At 42.2% G+C, this 22507-nt stretch overlaps 1 protein-coding gene across 1 annotated transcript in view; it reads right to left on the reverse strand.

Annotated features, from left to right (window-relative positions):
- The window catches only part of LAMA3 (laminin subunit alpha 3), a 250272-nt gene extending 248268 nt beyond the window's left edge, over positions 1-2004 (reverse strand). The window contains exon 1 of the mRNA XM_025429300.3: positions 1664-2004. Coding sequence (XP_025285085.3) covers positions 1664-1960 — 297 coding nt within the window. The 5' untranslated portion in view covers positions 1961-2004. The remainder of the gene's footprint in view (positions 1-1663) is intronic.
- Between the last annotated feature and the right edge of the window lie 20503 nt (positions 2005-22507).

A 22507-nucleotide genomic window follows, 5' to 3' on the forward strand; every position in this document is an offset into this window, starting at 1 on the left:
AGACAGTGTCAGACCTGTACAGTTACACAGAATCCCATGCTCGAAAAGGCCACTCACTTAACTCAATGGTCTGCTATCACCATCATAATTTTTCAAGAAAGTGCCCTATATTTTCATTTTGCATGGGGCTCTGTGAATTACGCAGCTGGTTCTGGAGCTCAGTGGTCAAGGCCATCCTCCTTGAATCTGCATATTTTTGAGATATCTTTTCAGCTACAATGACTAATTTCAAGTATAAATGTAAAACCAACCTTGAATTGCTGGATCATAAGTGCTGACCTAAACTTGTCAAAAAGAATTATATCCATAATTACATTTGTATATTTATAAGTAGTTATACACAATCACAAATTAAATATTTAGAGAAAGCAAAATTCTTTGGTGCTGTTAGTAAAGAAAATACATGCATATAATTCATAAATAAATAAGCACCTCTTGGGGATCCTTGGGTGGTGCAGCGGTTTGGCGCCTGCTTTTGGCCCAGGGCGCGATCCTGGAGACCCGGGATCGAATCCCACTTCGGGCTCCCGGTGCATGGAGCCTGCTTCTCCCTCTGCCTGTGTCTCTGCCTCTCTCTCTCTGTCTCTCTCTCTCTCTCTCTCTGTGTGACTATCATAAATAAATAAAAATTTAAAAAAATAACTTAAAAAAAATAAGCACCTCTTGGCATTGCACGTTCAACGATTTGACGTGCACAAGCGAAAGTTTCTAAAACACCGACCTAGATTCTCAATGCTAATCTTTTGCTTTCGGAGTCCAAGCTCCAAAATTACTCCCTCTTCCGGCAACACTTTCTTATTCCTCAGCAATATTTCCCAGTAGAATGAGGGAGGCAATGATGAATTATGGCTCAGTGGAAAGAGGATTTCAAGGCAGGACTGGGTTCAAATCCCGCTGCCCCACTTTGAGACGCAGCCACGTTTCTTAACCTGCTCCCGGGCTCCGGGTCCCAGCGCGGTCGTCAGGGTCGTGTGCCAAAGACCTGGGCGCACCTCCCGACGCTGGTGAAGCACCAGCAACACGACCATTTACACCGGGTGCTCGCGGGATGAGTCCGATGTCCATCTCGGAGCGCCGTGTCCATCTCAGGTGTCATTCGCCCCAGGGACCCTGAAGGCTGGCACTGCAGGCAGCGCGCTGGCGCGTCTCTTCCGCGACATCGGAGCGATGCTACCGATACAACCTCAAAGTTCTCTGCAAACACGCCCGGGAAACGCACTGCCACCAACTTCTCCGACAAGGTCGGGGAGCAAGAGGGCCTGCGGGAAGGAGGCGCGCCAGGGAAGCCGAGGGGCGCTCAGGGCCTGGCCAGGCGCCACCTGAGTGCCGGAGGCAGGATGGGGCGACGGCTGCATGCACCCCGGGGCGCACCTGGGGACGTTTCTCCTCGGCGCCCGCACCCCGAACCTCAGCCTTCACTCCCCTCGCGTGCTCCCCTCGTCCCGGCCTCGGCGGAGCTCCGGCACCATCGCCCCCGGGCACCGAGCCCACCGCGCGGGGTCGCCGGCCCGCGCGGGGCCTGGGAGCCCTTCTCGGTGGCCTGGGACCGCCAGCGAGCGCGGGGAGCGGTCCCCCTCGCTCCGCTCCGGGTCGCTGGCCAGCGAGGGGGGCCGCTCCGCCCCCACCCCAACCCGGCACCCCCAGCTCGCTCCCGGGACCTTACCTGGATGGTGTGGCCGCTGCCCGGGGCGGTGGGTCCCCCCACCAGCTTGCAGTAGAGCTCGGGCCGGGGCCGGGGCCGCGCGCCGCCGGGCTCCCGCTCCCCGCAGGTGGCGGTGGCCCAAATCCTCGCCGCCTCCGCCAGGTTGAAGTAGGGCGGATGCAGGCTGAGCCGGGCCGCGGCCCGGGGCTCCCGAGCGGTGCCCGCGGCGGGCAGCAGGGACGGCGGCAGCAGCAGCAGCAGCAGCAGCAGCAGGACTGGCCTCGATGGCCAGCCCGGAGCCCGCGCGGCCGCCGCCATCCCGCGGCGCGTGATCCTCCGGGAGCTGCGGGCTCGGCGCCGGGGTGGGCGGCGGCCGCTCTGCGCCCCCTCTGCGCCCCCTCTGCAGGCGCCCGGAGCCCGCGGCTGTGGGACCCGCGGCGCTGGAGCCGGCACCCAGCGGAGCAGGAGCCGCCGTGCCAGCCTCGGGCCCGCACCCCGGGTCTGTGCAGCGCGCTGCGCCCTGCAGCCTCCGCGAGCCGGGAGAGCAAAGGCGTTCCCGGGCGCTCACCCTGGCGGCTGGCGGGGGGGGGGGAGGGCGGGGGCGGGCCCGCCCCACCTTCCCACGCCCGGCGCACTAATCAGACTATTTCCTTTCTCCAGCGGCTCACGGTCTCAGACCCGGCGTGAAAGCCAGCTCCCGACCTCGGACAAGGGGGAAGGCTTGGGTGAGGCATCAGAGCAAACTGGCACTGCCTGCAGAGCTTACATCAAAGACACTGTGGTCTCCCGGACAAGTCTCCGTTGTCGAACAAGTCCGGTCAATCTCTCCAACACAGGGCGCCAACAATCCCTGTGGCACTACAGCCACGTTCCGAGTGTGCGATCGAAGGAATTCATGGGGAATTGGGAGTGGTGGAACTTACACGGTTAAAAGAGAGCCAGTAGCGCGGGTTGTGGTTTGCCACGCTGGGAAGACACCTTGGAGGAAATCCTTTGGATGCCCAATCTGCTAAATTTTAGATAAACTCGGGAGGTGTTGAGCGAATTACTGGAGCTGTCAAGCTGGCGTTGGAGCAGAGGATACCCCGATCCTGGGGCCGAGATTTGGTCTTGTATGCAGGATGACTCCCCCAAACCGAGCCCGCTTTGGCCCTTGAAGCAATTTGGAGATAGTGTCACTACTGCGGGCCAGGACTGACCTAAGTGCCTCTGAGAAAGTAGGATTGGAGCTGGGAAGGAAGAAGGGAAAAAGAGGAAGGGTGTGAGAACATTGCTTGAGCAGAGATTGAGATAGGTGTAAAAAATGGTACACTTGAAAGGAATGAGAATTGACCAGCATATTTTATTAAATACCAGGATATGTGCTAGGAAGAAGGCAGTATACCATCTAATCTTCTATTTGCTCTTCAAAAACAAAAGGGGGCAACCCGGGTGGCTCAGCGGTTTAGCGCTGCCTTCAGTCCAGGGCATGATTCTGGAGACCTGGAATCGAGTCCCACATCGGGCTTCCTGCATGGAGCCTGCTTCTCCCTCTGCCTGTGTCTCTGCCTCTCTCTCTCTGTCTCTCATGAATAAATAAATAAAATATTTTTTAAAAAAGGAATTTGTGAGTATAACACCAAAAGGAGAAGTCACAAGGATTGGTAAGTTGACAGAGAAACTAAAATTTCGTACATCCAAAAGCACCATAACTAAGCAAAAATGGCAAACACACGAGGAGAAAATGTTTACCATAAAGAACATAGGATTAATAACTTTAATATACAAATTGCTTTCACAAAACCATTAGGAAAAGTGGAATACTCAAGGCTAAGAAACCTAATATAATTAAAAGGGGAAAAAAAAAACTTTTCTAAGCTAATAAACATGTGAAAATTTTTTTTGACCTTCCTGGGAATTGAAATGCAAGCAAAGCACCAGTGAGATTCATCTTTTACCTATCAAACTAGGAAAGGACTTAAAAAAAAAAAAAAGCAATGAAACAGAGAATTAAGGGAATCAAATATCACAGCCTTGGTTGAAGTGAAAACCTTATAGCTTTTCAATGTTTTCAGTGCTTAGCAAATGACTTCCAAGTACATATATTTTGCCCTAACAACTCACCTGTGGCTATGTACATCCAGGAAACAACTGCTGAGCCACCCAGGCGTCCCTGTATATATTTTAGAGACAGAGAATGAGCAGGAAGGGACAGAGAGAGGAAGAAAGAGAATCCCAAGCAGACGTCATGCCCAGAGTGGAGCCCACAACCCTGAGATCACAACCTGAGCTAAAATCAAGAGTATGCTTAACTTACTGAGTCACCTAGGTGCCCCTTAAATTTTTTTTATTAAACAAAATATTAAAGTGAAATATTACAGGGTCACTAAAATGATGTCACAGAACTGTATTTTCTGACATAGAAAGATGTTCACAATATTTTACCAGAAAAAAATGGGGCTCCTGGGTAGCTCAGGCAGTTAAGCATCTACCTTCACCTCAGGTTGTAATTTCAAGGTCCTGGGATCAAGCCCTGCATCAGGATCCCTGCTCAGCAGAGAGTCTGCTTATCCCTCTCCCTTTGCTCCTCATCCTTGCTTGTGCTCTCTCTTATGTGCTCTGCTCTCTCTCTCTCTCTCAAATAAATAAATCTTTGAAAAAATATTTTAACCTAAAAAGGATATAAAATAATACATGTGCAAGAATCTAATGTATTTCTATACATGACAATGGACAATCCAAAAACAAAGTTAAGAGCAATCCCATTTATAATAGAATCAAAGAGAAGAGTGCTTTATTCTTAGGAATAGATTTAACAAAAGAAGTACAAGACCTATAATGAAAACCAAAAAACATCTTTGAAGGAAATTAAAGAATATCTAAATAAATGGAAAGACATACCATGTTCATGGATTGAGAGATAATATTGTTAAGATGGAAATATTCGCTAAAGCAGTCTACAAATTCAACACAATCCCTGCCAAAACTTCAGGCATTATTTTTTCCAGCATTGACAAGGTGATCTTAAAAATCGTGTGGAAGTGTGAAGAACCCAGAACAGCCAAAACAAGCCTGAAAAGGATTACCAAAATTGAAGGACTCACACTTTCCCAATTTCAAAACTCAATACAAACCTATAGTAATCAACAGTGTAGCGCTAGCATAAGGGTAAATATATAGATCAATGGAATCAAGTGAGAGTCCAGAAATAAACATTTACATTTATGGTCACTCAATTTTCACCATTTTTAAAGATGCCAAGACCATTCAATATGGAAAGAGTAATCTTTTCAATAAATGGTGCTGGGACAGCTGGCTATCCACATGCAAATGAATCAAGTTGGATGCCTACCTCACACCATATACAAAAACTAACTCAAATGGATCAAAGACCTGAATGCAAGGGCTAACACTATAAAACTCTTAGATAAAAACATAAAAGTAAATCTGAGTGGCTTGGGATGAGATAATGGTTTCTTAGATATGAAATCAAAAGCACATGCAACAAAAGAAAAAATTAATTGAATGTCATTGAATTTTAAAACTTTTGTACTTCCAAGGACACCATAAAAAAAGTGTGTTGCTATAAAAAAAAGGCAACCCAAAGGTGAAGGAAAATATTTGTAAATCTTATATCTGATAAAAGATTCATATCCAGAATAAAGTACTCTATAACTCAGCCATTAAAAAAAATTAGATGATTGGAAAAATTTTTGAATAAACATTTCTTCAAAGAAAATATAAAAATTGGCCAACAAGCACATAGAAAGATGCTCAACATCATTAGTCATCAAAGAAATGCAAATCAAAACTACAATGAGGCAGCACTTCACAGCTGCAAGAATGGCTATAATCAGAAAGATAGATAATAACAAGTGTTGATGAGGATATGGAGAAATTGGAACCCTCATACATAGCCGGACAGGGTGGGGGAATGTAACATGGTGCAGACACTTTAGAAAACACTTTGGCGGTTCCTCAAAAATTTAAACATAATGCTATCATGTGACCCAGGAATTCCAATCCTAAGTATCTACTCAAGAGAATTGAACATCCACACAAGAACTTGTGCATTAATGTTCATAGCAGTGTTTATAATAGCCAAAAGGTGAAAACAACACAATTTTCACTGATTAATGAATGAATTAACAAAATGTAGTATATCCATAGAATGGAATATCATTTGCCATAAAAATGAATGAAGTTCCAATATATGCTATAGTGTAGGTGTATCTTGAACACATTACACTAGGTGAAGGAAGACAGACACAAAAGGCTACATATTGGGGGATCTCTTGGTGGCTCAGTGGTTTAGCGCCTGCCTTCGGCCCCGTGGCATGATCCTGGAGTCCTGGGATCAAGTCCCACATCAGGCTCCCTGCTTGGAGCCTACTTCTGCCTCTGCCTGTGTCTCTGCCTCTCTCTCTCTCTCTCTCTCTCTGAATGAATAAATAAAATCTTTTTTTTAAAAAAAAGGCTACATATTGTATGGGGAGTAACTGCTAATGGATATGGGATTTCTTTTTTCAATGATTAGAGAGTGCTAATAGGTATGCAACCCTGTGAACATGCTAAAAACCACCGCACTGTGGTTTTAAAGGTGAATTTATGGTATGTGAATTATATCTTAATGCAGTTGTTATTTAAAAAGAATTTTGCAGAACTGAAATACATCTTAAATATAAAAAGTACATAGTATGAATGTGTACATATGTGTGCATGTGCATTTGTGTGTGTGAAAGCAGACTCAAAGAGATCTTGAAAATTAAGCAATAGAATGTTCAAAAGTGGTTAGATGAAATGGAGAGAAGGGACTTTTTGCTAATTTTCTACTTTATGCTTGTCTTAATATTTTTTTTCATTTTTCCAATAATGAATTTGTATTGCTTTCTCCTAATAAAAACTTTCAGATTTTAATAAATCAACTGAATGAATGCCCAGTGCTGCCCAGAATGGTGGTATGTTCCTATCTTACTTGACAAAAGATGACTGAGAGAAAGTGAGAGATTACATACTTCTTTTCAGACTCAAGATTATTTGAAGGAAAATATTTAACAAATGACTACGATTCCAGAATCATTTTCTTAACATGCAAATATAAAGAAAAATCTAAATTAAGGAACCTGTTCTCCACCTAGCCAGTGACTCTTCCATAACACCAAGCCATTTCACTGAGATGTTCTACTATCAGAATCCTCAACATCAGAACTGACCGACTGTGAATTCAAACCAAGACTTCTTCCTCACAGAACTTCATAGTTTGCTGTCAAAGGCAGCAGTTAAGAGCATAGCTTGTGAACTTTCTTTATTGTACAAGGACAATAGTTCTCCTTGATATGTTTTATTACATTCTTTAGTCAAATAATGCATAATATCATTGACTTTAGTTATCATTACTGTTTAAAAATAACTTTATAATGTTAGAGAACAAGTGCATTTGCCCCCAGAGAACAGTTTTGAAGATGAACAAACAAAAACTACATATTTGAAGTTTAGATTTGCTAGTTATCTTTCTCAAGATAATGTATCCAAAACAAACATCTCAGGAACACCTACCCTCACGTTCTCAGATAGGGGAGATATGAGATTAATGACACTGGTTGGGGGAGGGGAGGAAGGCTGCTCTGGAGTTTAAATGAAGAAGCAAATGAGCAAATCGTGTTTGCTTGCAAACACGAAAGCAGATTTAATGCACACTTGTAGTTTAAAGGCAAGATGGGCTGTTCTGTTTTAATAGGGAAAGATGATGGTTGAGGAAATTAAATATCTTGTTTATGTTTTAAGAAAAGTAGGAAGAATGAGCAGGAATGAGGAGGACTGCTGATGCCTAGTTCAAGCTCCTAGAAGAACACTGAGAGGACAGAGGAAAAAGCTCCGTGGGGGAGGCCCATCTGAAGTGTGAAGGCTACAAAGGGAGGCTCACAAGAGGAGCTGCTAGGTTACTTAGTACCACAGGGGTGGGTGCAACAGACATGCATAGTTGGTTATGAACAAACGCAAAAGAACACAAGTGAATTTGGGGTTTGGCTGGCCTCCCAATACTTCAGAAGTGATTCATGCATAGTTATGTCCTTCAGATTTTAAGATGGAAATGCAACTCACCATGCCACTGTTGAAAAGAATTTCCCCAGGGTCAAAGATCTAAACATGCAAAGGTTATAAACTCACTGTGTCTTGCAAGGGCATCATCAAACTCAGTGATGTCCCTTTATCATAGGGATGGGCCTAACATCAGACTCGGGCTGATGCTTTCGTAAGCATAGCACAGGTTTTCTCCTTCTCTTTCCTCCCCCACCCCCTCCCAAGGTGGCAACTTTGTCCTTCTGTCCTCCCAAGCCCTCTTAGGAATATGACCTGGGATCAGAACCCTGGGTCCCAGTTATTATTGCTATTCTTTGAAGTTTATAGTTAAATACAACAACTTGCCTTTGGCTTGGTTTAGGGAGTAGGTTGCAGTTTTCCTATTCATCATCACTTCATAGAGAAAACAGTGATGTCGTTGTAAGCCAATAGTGGTGTATGTATTGCCAACAGCAATGAAAAAAATACAAACAAAACAGAAAAACAAAGGTATTTCTTACTTCTTATACTACCACACACCTGGTGAGGCCTCCCCCTTAAAAGCCAGAAGCAACTAGATAATGAAGAAAGGTCTGTCATCCAACTGATTAGCTTCATTGCAAATCCTAAGACAGAAAGCATCTTTTGGGACCCAACTATCCTATCATTTAAATAAATAAATAAATGACATATGTGTGTGTGTGCACATGCATGTCTATATGGGTTTTTTTATAAAGATTTTATTTATTTATTCATGAGAAACACAGAGGGAGAAGCAGGCTCCCTGTTGAGAGCCTGATGCAGGACTCAATCCCAGGACCCCAAGATCACAATCTGAACCAAAGGCAGATGCTCAACTACTGAGCCACCCAGGTGCCCCTATATATGTCCTTTTATTATGCTTCTCTCATGACCTCCTGCTTTGAAAGAATCTCACTAACTATATTTCTTTTATTTTTACTTTTCTTTGTATTTTTATTTTTAATTGCAGTACAGTTGACATACAACATTATATAGTTTCAGATGTACAATATAGTGATTTGACAATCATATACATTATGAAATGCTCACCACAGTGAGTATTGTTACCATCTGTCACCATGTAAAGTTATTAAAATATTATTGACAGTATATCCTATGCTGTGCTGCCACTCATTTTTATTTACAGATAAGAAGCCAAGGTTAATGGGCCCAAGTCCTCATTATCATGAAATGGTATCCAGAACCCAGCTGTATGCCTGCCTAGGATTATAGCACACCTCATTCCCACTTCCTTCCATTGTGGGCCTCCCTGCTGCGGGCCTGTAGATCTAAGAGTTCCTTGTAAAACAGTCATGCTCCCTTGGCACATGGCTTGTGTCTGGCTCATCTTCTGAGCTCAGAAGCACCAGTGTTGGCCAAACCAAAGTAGAAATCTCAGTATCCAGTTTTTCTGCTTCCTGCAGGCAGATTCCAGCTTTGATTGGAGCCTTAACACTGGTACCTCCCATTAGGGCACTCCCTGGTAGTTAGTTCTGCCAAAGACCCTATGAAGAATTCACATTCCAATCGCATGAATTTCCTCTCCAGCGCTTGCTTCATACACTCCACTTTGGCCTTTATGTGAAATATGCAGTTGGGCAGAGCCAGTAATTTTATACATTTGTTATTAAGGAAGATGCCTTCTTTCCACCCCAGGTGTGTGTTATTACAAGCAGTAATGCTAGGATAAAAGAAAGCCTACATGTATGTAATAGCACCTCCTCTTTATAATGAAATTTGTTCCTGCCAGCCCAGAGCTAACCCTGAAAGGTAAGTAGGTAGAAACTATCATTCTCACTTTGTTGATGAGTAAAAATAAGCTAGTGGGTAATTAAATCATCTTGCTCAGCCTTAGAGGAGATTTAAGGAATGGAACCCCATTCTCTTTACATGAAAGTTCGTAATTTATCTGACAGAGATTTTGAGTAAAATCTAGATTCTACATACCCTCTTGTATCATTGTTACATTGGTCACCCTATGTTTTAGGATTTGAACTCTGTCAAGTGGTCTCTATGACGACAAGAAATATCACTACTGGCAAGTTTAAATTGTGTCACCAGTGAGTGTTCAACTTTACTACTCTTTGTTTCCATGTTCAAAATACGTCACTTCAGAGAAATGCATTTGGTTAAAATTTGCCCAACAGACCCTGTAAAGGGCTATTTAACAATACAGAAGGAAAACTCTTAAGGACAAATGCAGGCCCAAGATTTTTTTCCTTTGTATTTTTTAAGATCTCTGTAGAAGTGCCTTATAGAGAGCAGTAGGTTGATAAATATTTGTCACAATTCTGATTGAATTTGTTCCACATGAGCCCAAAACAAAGGTCTAATAAACAATTTTTAAAGCAAGTCTCTGATCACTTAATACTTTATTTTGAAGTTTGTTTGTTTGTTTGTTTGTTTATTATTTTATTTTAGAGAGATAGCACAAGCGGGAAAGGCAGAGGGAGAGGGAGAAAGAATCTCAAGCAGACTCTGCTGAGCACAGAGCCAGAAGCAGGACTTGATCTCATTACCCTGAGATCACAACCTGAGCTGAAACCAAGAACTGGTCTCTTAACAGACTGTGCCACCCAGATGTCCCATCTAATCACTTAATACTTTTTAATAACCCACTTAATGTTGGGTAGTTCACAGAACAAATCAGGTGTCAACTTCAATACTTACTTCTTAAGGCAATATAGATTGAACTTGCTCATTTCTGTAAAGACTCTAGACTTATACAGTATCTAGTTTTGTTTATGGGATTTCCCAGTTATTTCCTTATCTCACACAGTGTGTTTTTCATAGAAGTAAATTCCAAAGAGGATTCTGAGAATGGCTAAACAGCCAGGCCTATAAAACAACTGGAAAATATGAGTGTAGCCCTGAGGAGATGGGAGGAGAGGCGAGAGGGACAGAGTCCATGGTATGTAAATAATATGAAGAGATGGAGACAAGAAATACCAAAGAGTCCTGAGGACTATCAACATAAGCTAGTCTGCTGGGATGGAAATGACTAGCTTCCTACCAAGGACCAGTGCTCCCCTTCCATAGTAAAGAGTCATTCTGAGAAGTGGCCCCTGCTCTAAGAATACATTTCCCATGCTACATGCATCTAACTGGGGTCATATGGTGGATTTTGAGCCAATGAAAAGTAAGGATAAATGGTCCATCAAAACCTCTTATGTGATTTTTTTTTTTTATGTTTTATCTCTTCCTGCCTGGAGGCAAAGGACTCCAAGGCCCTAGGAGATAGAGGTCCATAACACAGAAAGACCTGAGCCCAATGTGGAAGGTTGTGTTCCACATGCCAGTATTGGATTGTTATATAAATAAAAAATAGATTTCCATTAAATTAGGCCATCACGGTTTGGGGAATTATCTGTTAAAGTAGTTAGTATTATCTTAACTAGTATTTTTTATTGAATTACTGTTATTGTAATATTTTTACTATATAGGGGAGGAAAAAGAAGACCATCATAATAATCAAGTATTCAAAGAGAAATAAGAAGCTAGCTTAAGCCCTAAAACCAAGCTATTACTTAATCCACAAATCTTGACAAACCTCCAGTTTTCTCACCTCACAACCCGAGTAAGCTTCTTGCTTTATTTTAGTTATGTTGGAATATTGAACTGGGTTTATTTGAGTTTAGCTGGACTAATAATACTAAGCACCTGTTTTGCTAAGCTGTTGCCTGCTGCTTGCACTTTTCTATTCTTAACATTCTTTAAAGTATTTTCCTATTGACTTTGAAGGACAAGGTCCTTTTGGCTGTTAAAATAATAGCTAAATAAAATAATATCGGATTCTGAGAGGACGGAGCACCAAAAAAAAAAAAAAAAAAAAAAAGAGGATCATTCTAAAGCCTTAAAATGGAATAGAATTTGCCCTGCTAGATTTCAGATATGCTTGAGACCCTTGACCCTTTCTCTCCATTCGATTTCTGGTTTTAGAATGGGAATGTCTAGCCTACATTTGTTCTGTCAATGCATTTTAGAAACAGATAACTTGTCTGAGTTCACAAGTTCACAGATGGAAAAGAGTTTGTCCCAGGATGAGTATGCCCAGTCTCAGCCATTCCTGATGTAGATGAGATTTAAGGGTTTAGAGTTGATGCTGAAATGAGATAAGGCTTTGGGGAGTATTGGAATGGAGTGAATATTTTTTCATGTGAGAGGACAAGAGGGAAGACTATTATTGGCTAAACGATGTCCTCCACCAAAATTCATAGGTTAAAGTCCTAACCCCCAGGACCTCAGAATGTGGACATGGAGTCATTGCAGACATAATCAACTAAGATGATATCCTACTGGAGTAAGATGACCCCTTAATGCAATATTACTCATATCCTTATAAAAGAGAGGAAGTTGAACATAGACACACAGACACACACACACACACACACACACACACACAGGAAGAAAACCCTGTGAATATGAAATTAGAGATCAGAACGATGTATCTGTCAGCCAGGGAATGCCGAAGTGGGCCAGCAAACCACTAGAAGCAGACAAAGGCATGGAACAGATTCTTTCTCTCATCCTTCAGACAGAAACAACACTACTTGATACCCCCCAATTTCAGGTTTCTAGCCTGCAGAGTTCTAAGACAATAAATATCCTTTGTTTAAGCTGAGAAAATAATATCAGATCCATTACCATGAAACTACCCATTAACAAAATCTCTTTAAGATGTTCATTGATCAAATAAACTATATATGTAAGTAGGTGTATTTTTTAAAATCCCGCTGCCTATGCATCCTTATTTCTCTTTTCTAACCTTTTTAACAAAAATACATATGGAAAAGGAGACCTTCCACTTGGGATACAATTCACATCCAAAATCTATGAAGTGGGTACTAACCATACTAACTATATCCTTTCCTTGGCCAGAACATTCCCATCAGTGACAAAACCAATTGTCTAGAATTCCACAGAGAAGGTTTTTGTGAAAGTATCTAGCAGAGTGCCTAATACATAGGTACTCAATGATCATGAATTCACTTTTCCCTTTCCTTGTCCCTGTCAGACTGGAACACAGGGATTTCTCATTAACTGTTCTCTTTCCCTTATGTTTAAATGGCACTAATATTCTTTAGCCTGAGTTTACCCATTCATCCACCCTCCCACTATCTCCACCTTTCCAGACCACTCTCAACCATGCCAAGGTCAACTTCCCAGCTGTGCTCTCCACCTGCAGCCTCTTTCACTTACAACCTATCTTGCAGAGTAATGGAAGACCAACATTATACGCCAGATCAAGGTGTTATTATGACTTCCTACTGCCTGTCAATCTGAGCTCTGCTGCTCCACAGCCTCTGGACTTGGTGTCATGCTCTCAAGTATACTTATTTGTCCCTGCTTCTTAGTACCCATCTTGTTCTTGTGATCCAGGCTGCTTCCTCATGTCAAATAGGATCCTATGTTCTCCCATTTCATTTCCTAAATAGTTCTCAAGTTGGCCACCTCCATCCATTCCCATGGCTCCAGCCTTAATTTGGGATCACTTAGTTCACACCTGAATTGTTACAGAGCCTTCAAAGTCCCTCCAGTCATGCCCCCATCCAATCCATCCTCCATGCTGCTGCTCTGGGGATTTTTCTAGAGCTGAGGTGTCCAATATAGTAGCCAAAAGCCACATGTAGCTATTTAAATTAAAATTAAAAGATCAAAAATTTAGTTCCTCAGTCACACTGGCCGCATTTCAAGTGCTCAACAGCCACATCTGGTTAGCATTATCACACTGAACAGAGGGGATTATAGAACATTTTCATCAGCTGGGCAGTGCCATTCCTAAAATGTAAATGTGATCATGTGTCTACTCTGCCTAACATCACTTAATATTTCTTAGCACTTAGAATAAAATCTGAAACTCTTTTTAGTAGGGTGATTTATAAGTTGGCCTTTGTTGGGGGATCCCTGGGTGGCTCAGTGGTTTAGCACCTGCCTTCGGCCCAGGGCATGATCCTGGAGTCCCAGGATCGAGTCCCTGCATGGAGCCTGCTTTTTTCTCTCTCTGTGCCTCTCTCTCTCTCTGTCTCTCCTGATTAAATAAATAAAATCTTTTTTAAAAAAAAAAAAAGTTGGCCTTTGCTCATGGCTATATTTTCCGTCAGGAATGCCCTTTTCCACCTTAGCAACTTGTCTAACTCCAATTAATTCTTCAAAATTCACCTAGGGCATCACCTTAGTTGGTAGGCTTTCCCCACCACCAACTCTTCACTTGCTCTCCCAGCCAGCCATGCTTGTCCCTGTGTTTGTACGTGTATTATTCTTGCCCCTAATGTAGCATTTAGATCTACCTACTGTGGGATTTGGGGAGGCCGGCACCAGGTTTAGTTCACATTAGCCACCGATTGGGCAAAAATCATCTGACACAGAGCCATTTTATAATAAAGTGTTGAATACTTCATGTAATTTATTGAATACTATACTGAAAGTAAAAACTGGAATGGTTGTCCAGGAACAGAATGGCTGTAATGTATCAATTGTTTACCCTCACAATGGTGTGGCCGACTGGGGGATGCAGCTGCCACTGCCCAGCATTATGAGGGAGGATGGTACTGCACATGACTATCCCTGGAAAAGAAAAAAATGCAAAATTCAAAGTGCAGTTTCTACTGAATGCGTATCACTTTTGTACCATCCTAAAGTCAAAAAAAATAGTAAGTCAGGCCATTGTAAGTCAGGGACTGTCTGTAGCTATTTGAAGTCACTTAATTTTAGGGTGGTCCATTATGTAGCAACAATCACAACACTTAGAATTTTGACTCTTCTTATTCATCAAGATGACTGATAAATATCACCATTCCCGTGTTCCATTCTTAAATGCCTTGAGTTACCATTTGAAGTGAAATACAGAAAATATTCTTTCCAATTGAGGTGAGGGAGTTTTTACTTCAAGATACTTCTAGAAAATTGAGATTTTATTTATTTATTTTTTTACTTTATTCAGGATAGACATAGAGAGAGACAGGCAGAGACACAGGCAGAGGAAGAAGCAGGCCCCACACCGGGAGCCCAAGGCAGGACTCCATCCCGGGACTCCAGGATTACGCCCTGGGCCAAAGGCAGGCTCTGAACCGCTGAGCCACCCAGGGATCCCCGAAAACTGAGATTTTAGAATGTGACTTTTGTATTTCTATTTTTTTTTCTATGAAGCTAATGTCTTTAAGATAAATAAAGTTAATCTCTTACTTTTTCTTTTCTGGCTTTTGCTCTTGGGTCAGTATCTAGGGAAAAGAAAAATTTGATCTTATGAGTTTCATGCCCTGTTTTCTGCTCTTGCCAAAATGCTCTGCTAACTTCATTCCAAGTCAAAAAAGAAAAAAAGTTCTTGTGAATATGCCTTCTGCCACGGCATCAAGAACAGTGCCAGAAAGGACAATTCTATAAAAATAGATTTCTGCTTTCTGTATCTATGTGAATCCACACAGATACTCTTTTTGTAGCTATCTGCTGAATCATAGTTTTCCTCTGAAAGTAACTTTTTGACCATTTGTGATCCTCCTTTGCAAGCACAGCTTTAGCTTCATTTTTTCCCTTCAGCTTGGTGTTATATTTTATATTTCTTTCTTTCATTCTTTATGTACCTTTTATAGGTTGGCCTTTGTTTTGTGTTTTTTTTTAAGATTTATTTTTTTATGATAGACACAGAGAGAGAGAGAGGCAGAAGCAGGCTCCATGCCGGGAGCCCGACGTGGGACTCGATCCCGGGACTCCAGGATCGCGCCCTGGGCCAAAGGCAGGCACTAAACCACTGAGCCACCCAGGGATCCCCATAGGTTGGCCTTTGAAGGAAGACTTTCTCCCTTATCTCTCAGGTGAGGAAAGTATGGTTTACCTTGAAACAAAGAGTTTCTTTAAAAAATATCATCAAGCATTCAAAATTCCCCTAACATGATAAGCAAAAAAGTAAAACAAAAATAGAGAGAAACAGCAGCAAAAACTAGTTTTTCAGTTGTTGAGATGGCTCCAGAGTGGTCAAATCTTGTTTAAATCAGTGTGCTACTCAAAGTGTGGTCTGTGGACCAGTGCCTATCTGTGAACTGCTTGTGATGAAAAAAGTACAAAAATTGAGAGTGTTTATAAACTTTATAGCAATTTGATATTGCCATGACATCCAACCATGCTATCATTTTTCTCATAGCCCAGTTTTATTGTACATTACAAAATATTGGTCAACAATGCATTTGAATTTTGTTGAAGATTTTATTTATTTATTTATTCATGAGAGAGAGGCAGAGACACAAGCAGAAGGAGAAGCGGGCTTCCCACTCTCAATCCCAGGACCCCAGGATCATGACCTAAGCCAAAGGCAGACGCTCAACCACTGAGCCACCCAGATGTCCCTAGAATTTTTTTTAAATGGTCTTTCTTCACAGATAGTTAAAGGTGCACTAGTCTAAATGACCTCTCCAAATGACCTTACAGCCTCACACCTAAAACAGTGCTGGGACCCAGAGCAGACAGCCAAAAAACGTTTGTTGATTGGTTGATCATTACTTGATGGATAATTTCTAAATCTCTGATGCTCCACTATTACATTGCCTTTACCATTCACTCAACTGTACATACAACAAATATAAAAAGTCAAAGTTTCACCATCTTTTTTAAAAGGGCATGAAATAAACTGCCTCATTCTCTTCACTTGGAATGAGTAATAATTACACCCAAGTTTAGAGAACACAAAAGAAATGACACAGAGCTAAAGTTAAAATTAGCTTTCACTTATTCCATAATAGCACCTACTGATTTAGCTGCCTTTGAGCAGAGAGATGAGTGTAAGGTGTTGAACTCAATGTAAGGACTAAATCCATGACTCATTCGTTATGGAGACGAACTGCATCATTGGGTTATATTAGGTAAAAGCCACTCCCTACACTTAGAACAGGAAGTCAGACTCCTTAAGTTATGTGCGTTCACTGTTGCTTTCTACCCTAGAGAACCTTTAGGAGGTCAGCTTTCAAGTTAAGGAGGCCTGGATGTGTAGCAGGTGTTACATCCTGAATTCCTTCCCCATGGCATGTCAGGCTCAGGGCAGTCTTGCTGCTGGCTTTGCTCTGACATGTAGTCCCATTATTACATTATTGCCTTTTTCCTTTGTAGTTTTGACAAGCCACTTGGTCTTTATATGTTTGGATCCCTCATCAGGAAAACAAAAACAAAAGGAGAACAAGGACACGGAAGGTTAAAGGACATAATGTATATGAACATGTCTGCTGCCAGGCTGAACTGAGCCCCAGCAGGTGCTCACTATCATCGCCCTTCACCTTACCCACGCTCCCTGACCAAGCTTCCACCTCACAGTGTACTATCATTAAACCCACAGGCAATAGAGTTACAGACATGGAGTTAAGTCCGAGCTTCTCCATCTACTACGTCCTGGGACCTTGTGAGTTTGGGCAAGTTAAATAACTTTTCTCAGTCTCAGTTTCTTTGTCTGAAAAATTTTACCCTTGGCATGAGCTTTATGAATGTTGAATGAAGTCATCATTATAAAGGGTCTAATGCAACGCCAGCCCATAGTATGCCTCCAATTGAGCTAGCTATTGTTATTTTTATGCCCCGTTTTAGAAATCATTGTGTCTGAATTTCTGTCCAGGGTCTTCCCTGGGATCCTGGTTTGCTCAGAACCTGAAAGCTTTCCTTGCTCTTGCCATCAAAGACTAGTCCTTAGTGATTGCATTTCTGCTTATATCCGTTAACTATGCTACAGGACATAACCCCATGCTGCCCACTTTCTACCTTGCCAGAGCCTCAAGATCTTGGAGAGCCTTGTCAGGGCTCCTGTAGAAGCTCTCACTGCCCTAAGATCCTCTGGTTAGCTGGTCTGCCTTGCCTACTACCTACTGTTTGCCCTCAACCCCACAGGACACTGCTCCAGCTTCCAGGCTTCTTCACTTTCTGTAAAGGGCTTCCTGGATCCCTACTCCCTCAGTGAGCTTGACCAGCTCCAGAAATAAGCCAGAGTAGACTGGCCCTCAGGCCACCTGCTGAGCCCCAGCTCTGACAGGACTTACTATGGAAGCAACTCAGGGTGTTGGTCCCATCCTGGGGTGTGCACACCACCATGATGAAAGGCAGATGTTATAAGAAGCATTTTGTCTAGAAATAGTGTTTGTTTTTGGCTCTTCCCAGAACTTTTGCTTACGTTTCTCTTTCTAATGAAATCACTTGGATTTCTTCCCCCATGCCCTTCCACTTTCTGCTATGGTTCCTTCTCCAGCCCCATTTCATTTGTTGTGGGAACTGAGAATCCTACATCTGCACAAAATGCACCAAAGCCAACAGTGCCCAGTGAAGGGCTGTGATCTAAGTTTAGCTTAAGCTGCACCTCTTGGGGAGTGGGGAGTGTGAGGAAACATCATGTGTACAAACACAAGGTCCCTCATTCAATTTCATAATTCCAGAGCACCACCTCTACACACACATACATACACACACACACACACACACACACACACACGGAGCACCAGCTAATTTATTTCTTTTTTAATTTTTATTTATTTATGACAGTCACAGAGAGAGAGAGAGAGAGAGAGGCAGAGACACAGGCAGAGGGAGAAGCAGGCTCCATGCACCGGGAGCCCGATGTGGGATTCAATTCCGGGTCTCCAGGACTGCGCTCTGGGCCAAAGGCAAGCGCCAAACCGCTGCGCCACCCAGGGATCCCGCACCAGCTAATTTAAAACCCATACAAACATGCACAAAGATGGAGTCACCGACCCTTAGCAGCAATTTTTAGTACCCCAGGTTCCTTCCAGCCTCATGTTGGGACCAGTGACAAGAAGCCTTTTCAGGGCAGGTGGGAAGGCTCTGCTTTCAGTGAAGCCATGATGGTAGCCCTCATGGAAAACTAAGATGATGTCCTTTATTGTTGCCTGTCCAATGGCCTCCCTTACAAACTAGTAGCACACACCTTAGGTTCTTGAATAGAAGAACCATGCAGACATAGACTCCAAATCTCATTAGAGAAAAGAGCATCAGAAGCTTTGGTTATAGAACCAAAATCTGAGAAATTTGTAGATCCTCAAATAATCTGTGACCATTCATCCATTCATTCAAAAATACTCAGCGAGTACCTACTATGTGCTAGGGGCTGGACGCAGCCTTGGACCATGAGAGAATGAGGCAGGTATGGTTTCTGATTCCATGTGGCTCCCACTGTAATGTTCAGTCTCACTGAAGTTCCTGTAACCCATCCTACGTCTCAGCTGTAAGAAGCCCACCAAGGAACACTCGCTGAAATAATAAACTGCCCACCACCCTTGAGATTTGCACAATTTTTAAGATACAATTGGGCACATCACACATAATGGCCCAACAAGGACCCCCAAAGCCAAATGTGAATAAAAACATTATATTCTACATTTTCAACCGTGGAGGGAGGGAATTGGTTTCCTCCACAAACAAAATTAAATTGGAAGTCCACTCTCGCTCCCATGGAAGGTTGTGAGAGAATGCCCATAGCATGGGAGTCTTCCAGTCCATGTTTCCCTAGGGAGAGAACTCAGCTTTTTTTGGCTTCTCTTAAATGGTTTTGGTACAATTACAGTTTAAGCAAAACAAGTGCCAACTTTGCAAATAATTCAGAACTAAGTCTATGTGTATGTGTCTGCTATACTTTTACCCTTTATGGGTTTGGCCAGTGGGTAATAAAATGTAAGGAGTCAGAGTGGGTACATTAAAAGATAATGCTCTCACATGACCCCAGTGGAATACTGAAAGCAGCTTCATTTAGGATGCACCTCTTTTGGGTGCATCCATAATAGAAGCTTTTATTCCCCAGAGCCAAATCAGTGAGAGGATACTTTCCAGTGATTAACCCAACTGTCTTTAAATAAATATTAGACCCCAAGGAAGCTGGGAGAGTTACACAACTATGCTCAGCATCCAAATGAAAATCAAACACTTCAAGCAACAATCTAGACATCTGGCTAAGAGGTGAAAGCTGAGGGGCTGGCCTTTCTACCCCAATGCTTAGTCCATTGAGTCACAGATGAGGCTCCCAGAAATCCTGCTGTGTAGAACTCACAGTTCACTTGAGTTTTAACTCATGCAACTACAAGTATTTTATGGAACTGTGCCAAAGTCAACTGGCCCCCAAGAAAGCATCATCAAACCCTATTGTGGAAGTGGAAGTGAGTGAAATCTAACATTTTGTTAAATCATTATGATGGGTAATAAAAGCAAAATTACTAGAGTATATCAAAAAGGAAAGTGTAAAAGAGGCCTGGGTGGCTCATGGCTTCTCAGGAGGAAAGTGGAGCCACTTTGCCAAGTTCCTCCATGTCTGTGTGGCTCTCTTTCTCTCTGGGGGAAAGGGGTCCAGTGGAATCTTCATATAAAGACAAGCTAGGACCAGGACTCCAAGTGCCACTCAACCTGAGGCAACATTCAGATGCCCCACACAGAAGGAGAGAGATCACACTTCAGCAAGCAAGCAGAGCACAACTTTATTAATTCACCAATGAACACTAAAAAAATTTTAGCAAATGAGGTCCCAAAGAACATTCTTTTCAGAAAATATGATAAGAACAGATGTCAAAAGAGGAATATCTTAAGAAATAGATTTAAGTATCAGAGGAAAATTAGCCTAATCAACAGCAGTATTTACAATAGGTTAATTACAATGAAAAGACCCTGCAAAGTAGATACAGCATACCACAAGTGTCCCCAGCATCCTTTAATATCAGACTCAAGGGGCGCCTGGGTGACTCAGTCAGTTAAACGTATGCCTTTGGCTCAGGTCATGATCCCAGGACCCTGAGATTGAGCTCCACATTGGGCTCCCTGCTAGGAGGGAAGTCGCTTCTCCCTCTCCCCTGCACAGCACCCCACCCCCCGCCGCGTAATTTCTCTTTCTCAAATAAATAAATAAATAAATAAAATCTTTTAAAAATATGTCAGACTCAAGATTTTTTTTAATGATTTTATTTATTTGAGAGAGAGAAAGAGAGTGCAAGTTGGAGGAGCAGAGGGCAGAGGGAGAAGCGGACTCCCCCAGAGCAGGGAATCCAGTGCAGGGCTCCATTCCAGGACCTGGAGAGCATAACTTGAGCTGAAGGTGGACACAACCAACTGAGCCACCCAGGTGCCCCCAGACTCAATATGTTTAAAATAATTTTCATCAGAATAAGAATGGCATTAATTTTTCCCTTTTTTATTAAGATATAATTGACATAACATTATATTAGTTTCAGGTGTTCAATGCCATAAGTCAATATTTGTATATATTGTGAAATGACTACCACAGAAGTCCAGTTAACATCCACCACCATACATAGTTAGTTTTTTTTTTTCTCCTGATGAGAACTTTAAAGATCCACCTTCCTGGCTACTTTCATATATGCAGCACAGTATTATTAACTAGAGCCATCACATGGTACATTACACCCCCATGACTTATTCATTTTATAACTGAAAATCTTTACCTTTTGACCTGCTTCACTCATTTTACTCACCCCCCACTGCAGGCACCCACCAATCTGTTCTTTGTACCTGTGAGCTTGGCTTTTGTTTGTTTGGTTTGGTTTGGTTGGTTTTTAGATTTCACATATAAGTGAGATCATACAATATTTATCTTTTCCCATCTGACTTATTTCACTTAGAATAACGCCCTCAAGCTTCATTCATATTGTTACAAATGGCAAGACTTCATCCTTCTTTATGGGTGCATAATATCCCAGTGTCTGTATGTGTCTCTCTGTGTGTGTGTGATATGTTCTTTATCCATTCACTCACTGATGGACATTTAGGTGGTCTCTATGTCTTCACTACTGTAAGATAATGCTGAAATGAACACATGAAGAATGGCATTGATTTTAGATTACTTTCCATTCACACATTCACTGATTCATTCAACTAATATTTTTGACATAATAATAGTAATAGCAATAATAAAACCTACAACTTAATGGGCACAATGCGATGTGCTTTATATGCAATAATTTAATCATCACAACAATCCAATGAGAAGATTGTAGTATAGCCATTTTACACATGAGGAAAACAAAATTTAGAGAGATTAGTATTAGGGTAAAGCATATGAAACTGCTGATATTTTCCAAATTTTGAACTTCTAAAATGGCAATTTCATATGATTTTGATCTGGAAAATTTGAAACTTCTTATACAGCAACCAAAAAATTTCCCAAGGTTAAGAAGTTAGTAGGAGATCCAAACTCCTGCTCTTAACAACTCATCAGTACCACTTAGTATGTGCCGGAAACCATGAGAAGTTCTAGGAATACAAGTGTAAGTGGATTTATTTTGATGGATGTTAGCCATCTATACATTATGGTTTTAGGCATGCCTAATAACATTTTACAGTTCTTTCTGTTTATTCTCCTGTCTCCTAGTCTCCATGTCAAATAAGACAAACTAATGGGTTCTGTTGTAATTTTTCAATTCAGGGTAACAATGCACCAGGATGTTAAAAAATCACTTTGTTTCTTGGCAGGTTGGTTTTTGTCATTGTCACTACTAATGATGAAGTTCTAGTTTCCCTTGGTCTTCTCTGAAACACACCAGCTCCAGCCCAGGACAAGTATCATGGTCTTGGGCCACAACCGACCTGGGTGTGTTGGAACAAAAATTGTATACTCGTGTCTTGGAGTAGTTCTGCTTTTCCCTTCCTGAGATTCTTGAGCATAAAGTTCGTAAACATAAAATTCATAAAGCCAACTATGAGCAGTACCTGGGTTCCATAAATATTCCCCCTGCCCCACTGTGCAACTATGCCTCCCTCCTCCTGATGACCAAGGTCAATTACCTTGATCACTGCCAAGATGGTGACTCATTTTCTCATCCGCTGCCC

The sequence above is a fragment of the Canis lupus genome, chromosome 7, assembly GCF_003254725.2.
Source record: "Canis lupus dingo isolate Sandy chromosome 7, ASM325472v2, whole genome shotgun sequence".
NCBI classification, from domain to species: Eukaryota; Metazoa; Chordata; class Mammalia; order Carnivora; family Canidae; genus Canis; species Canis lupus.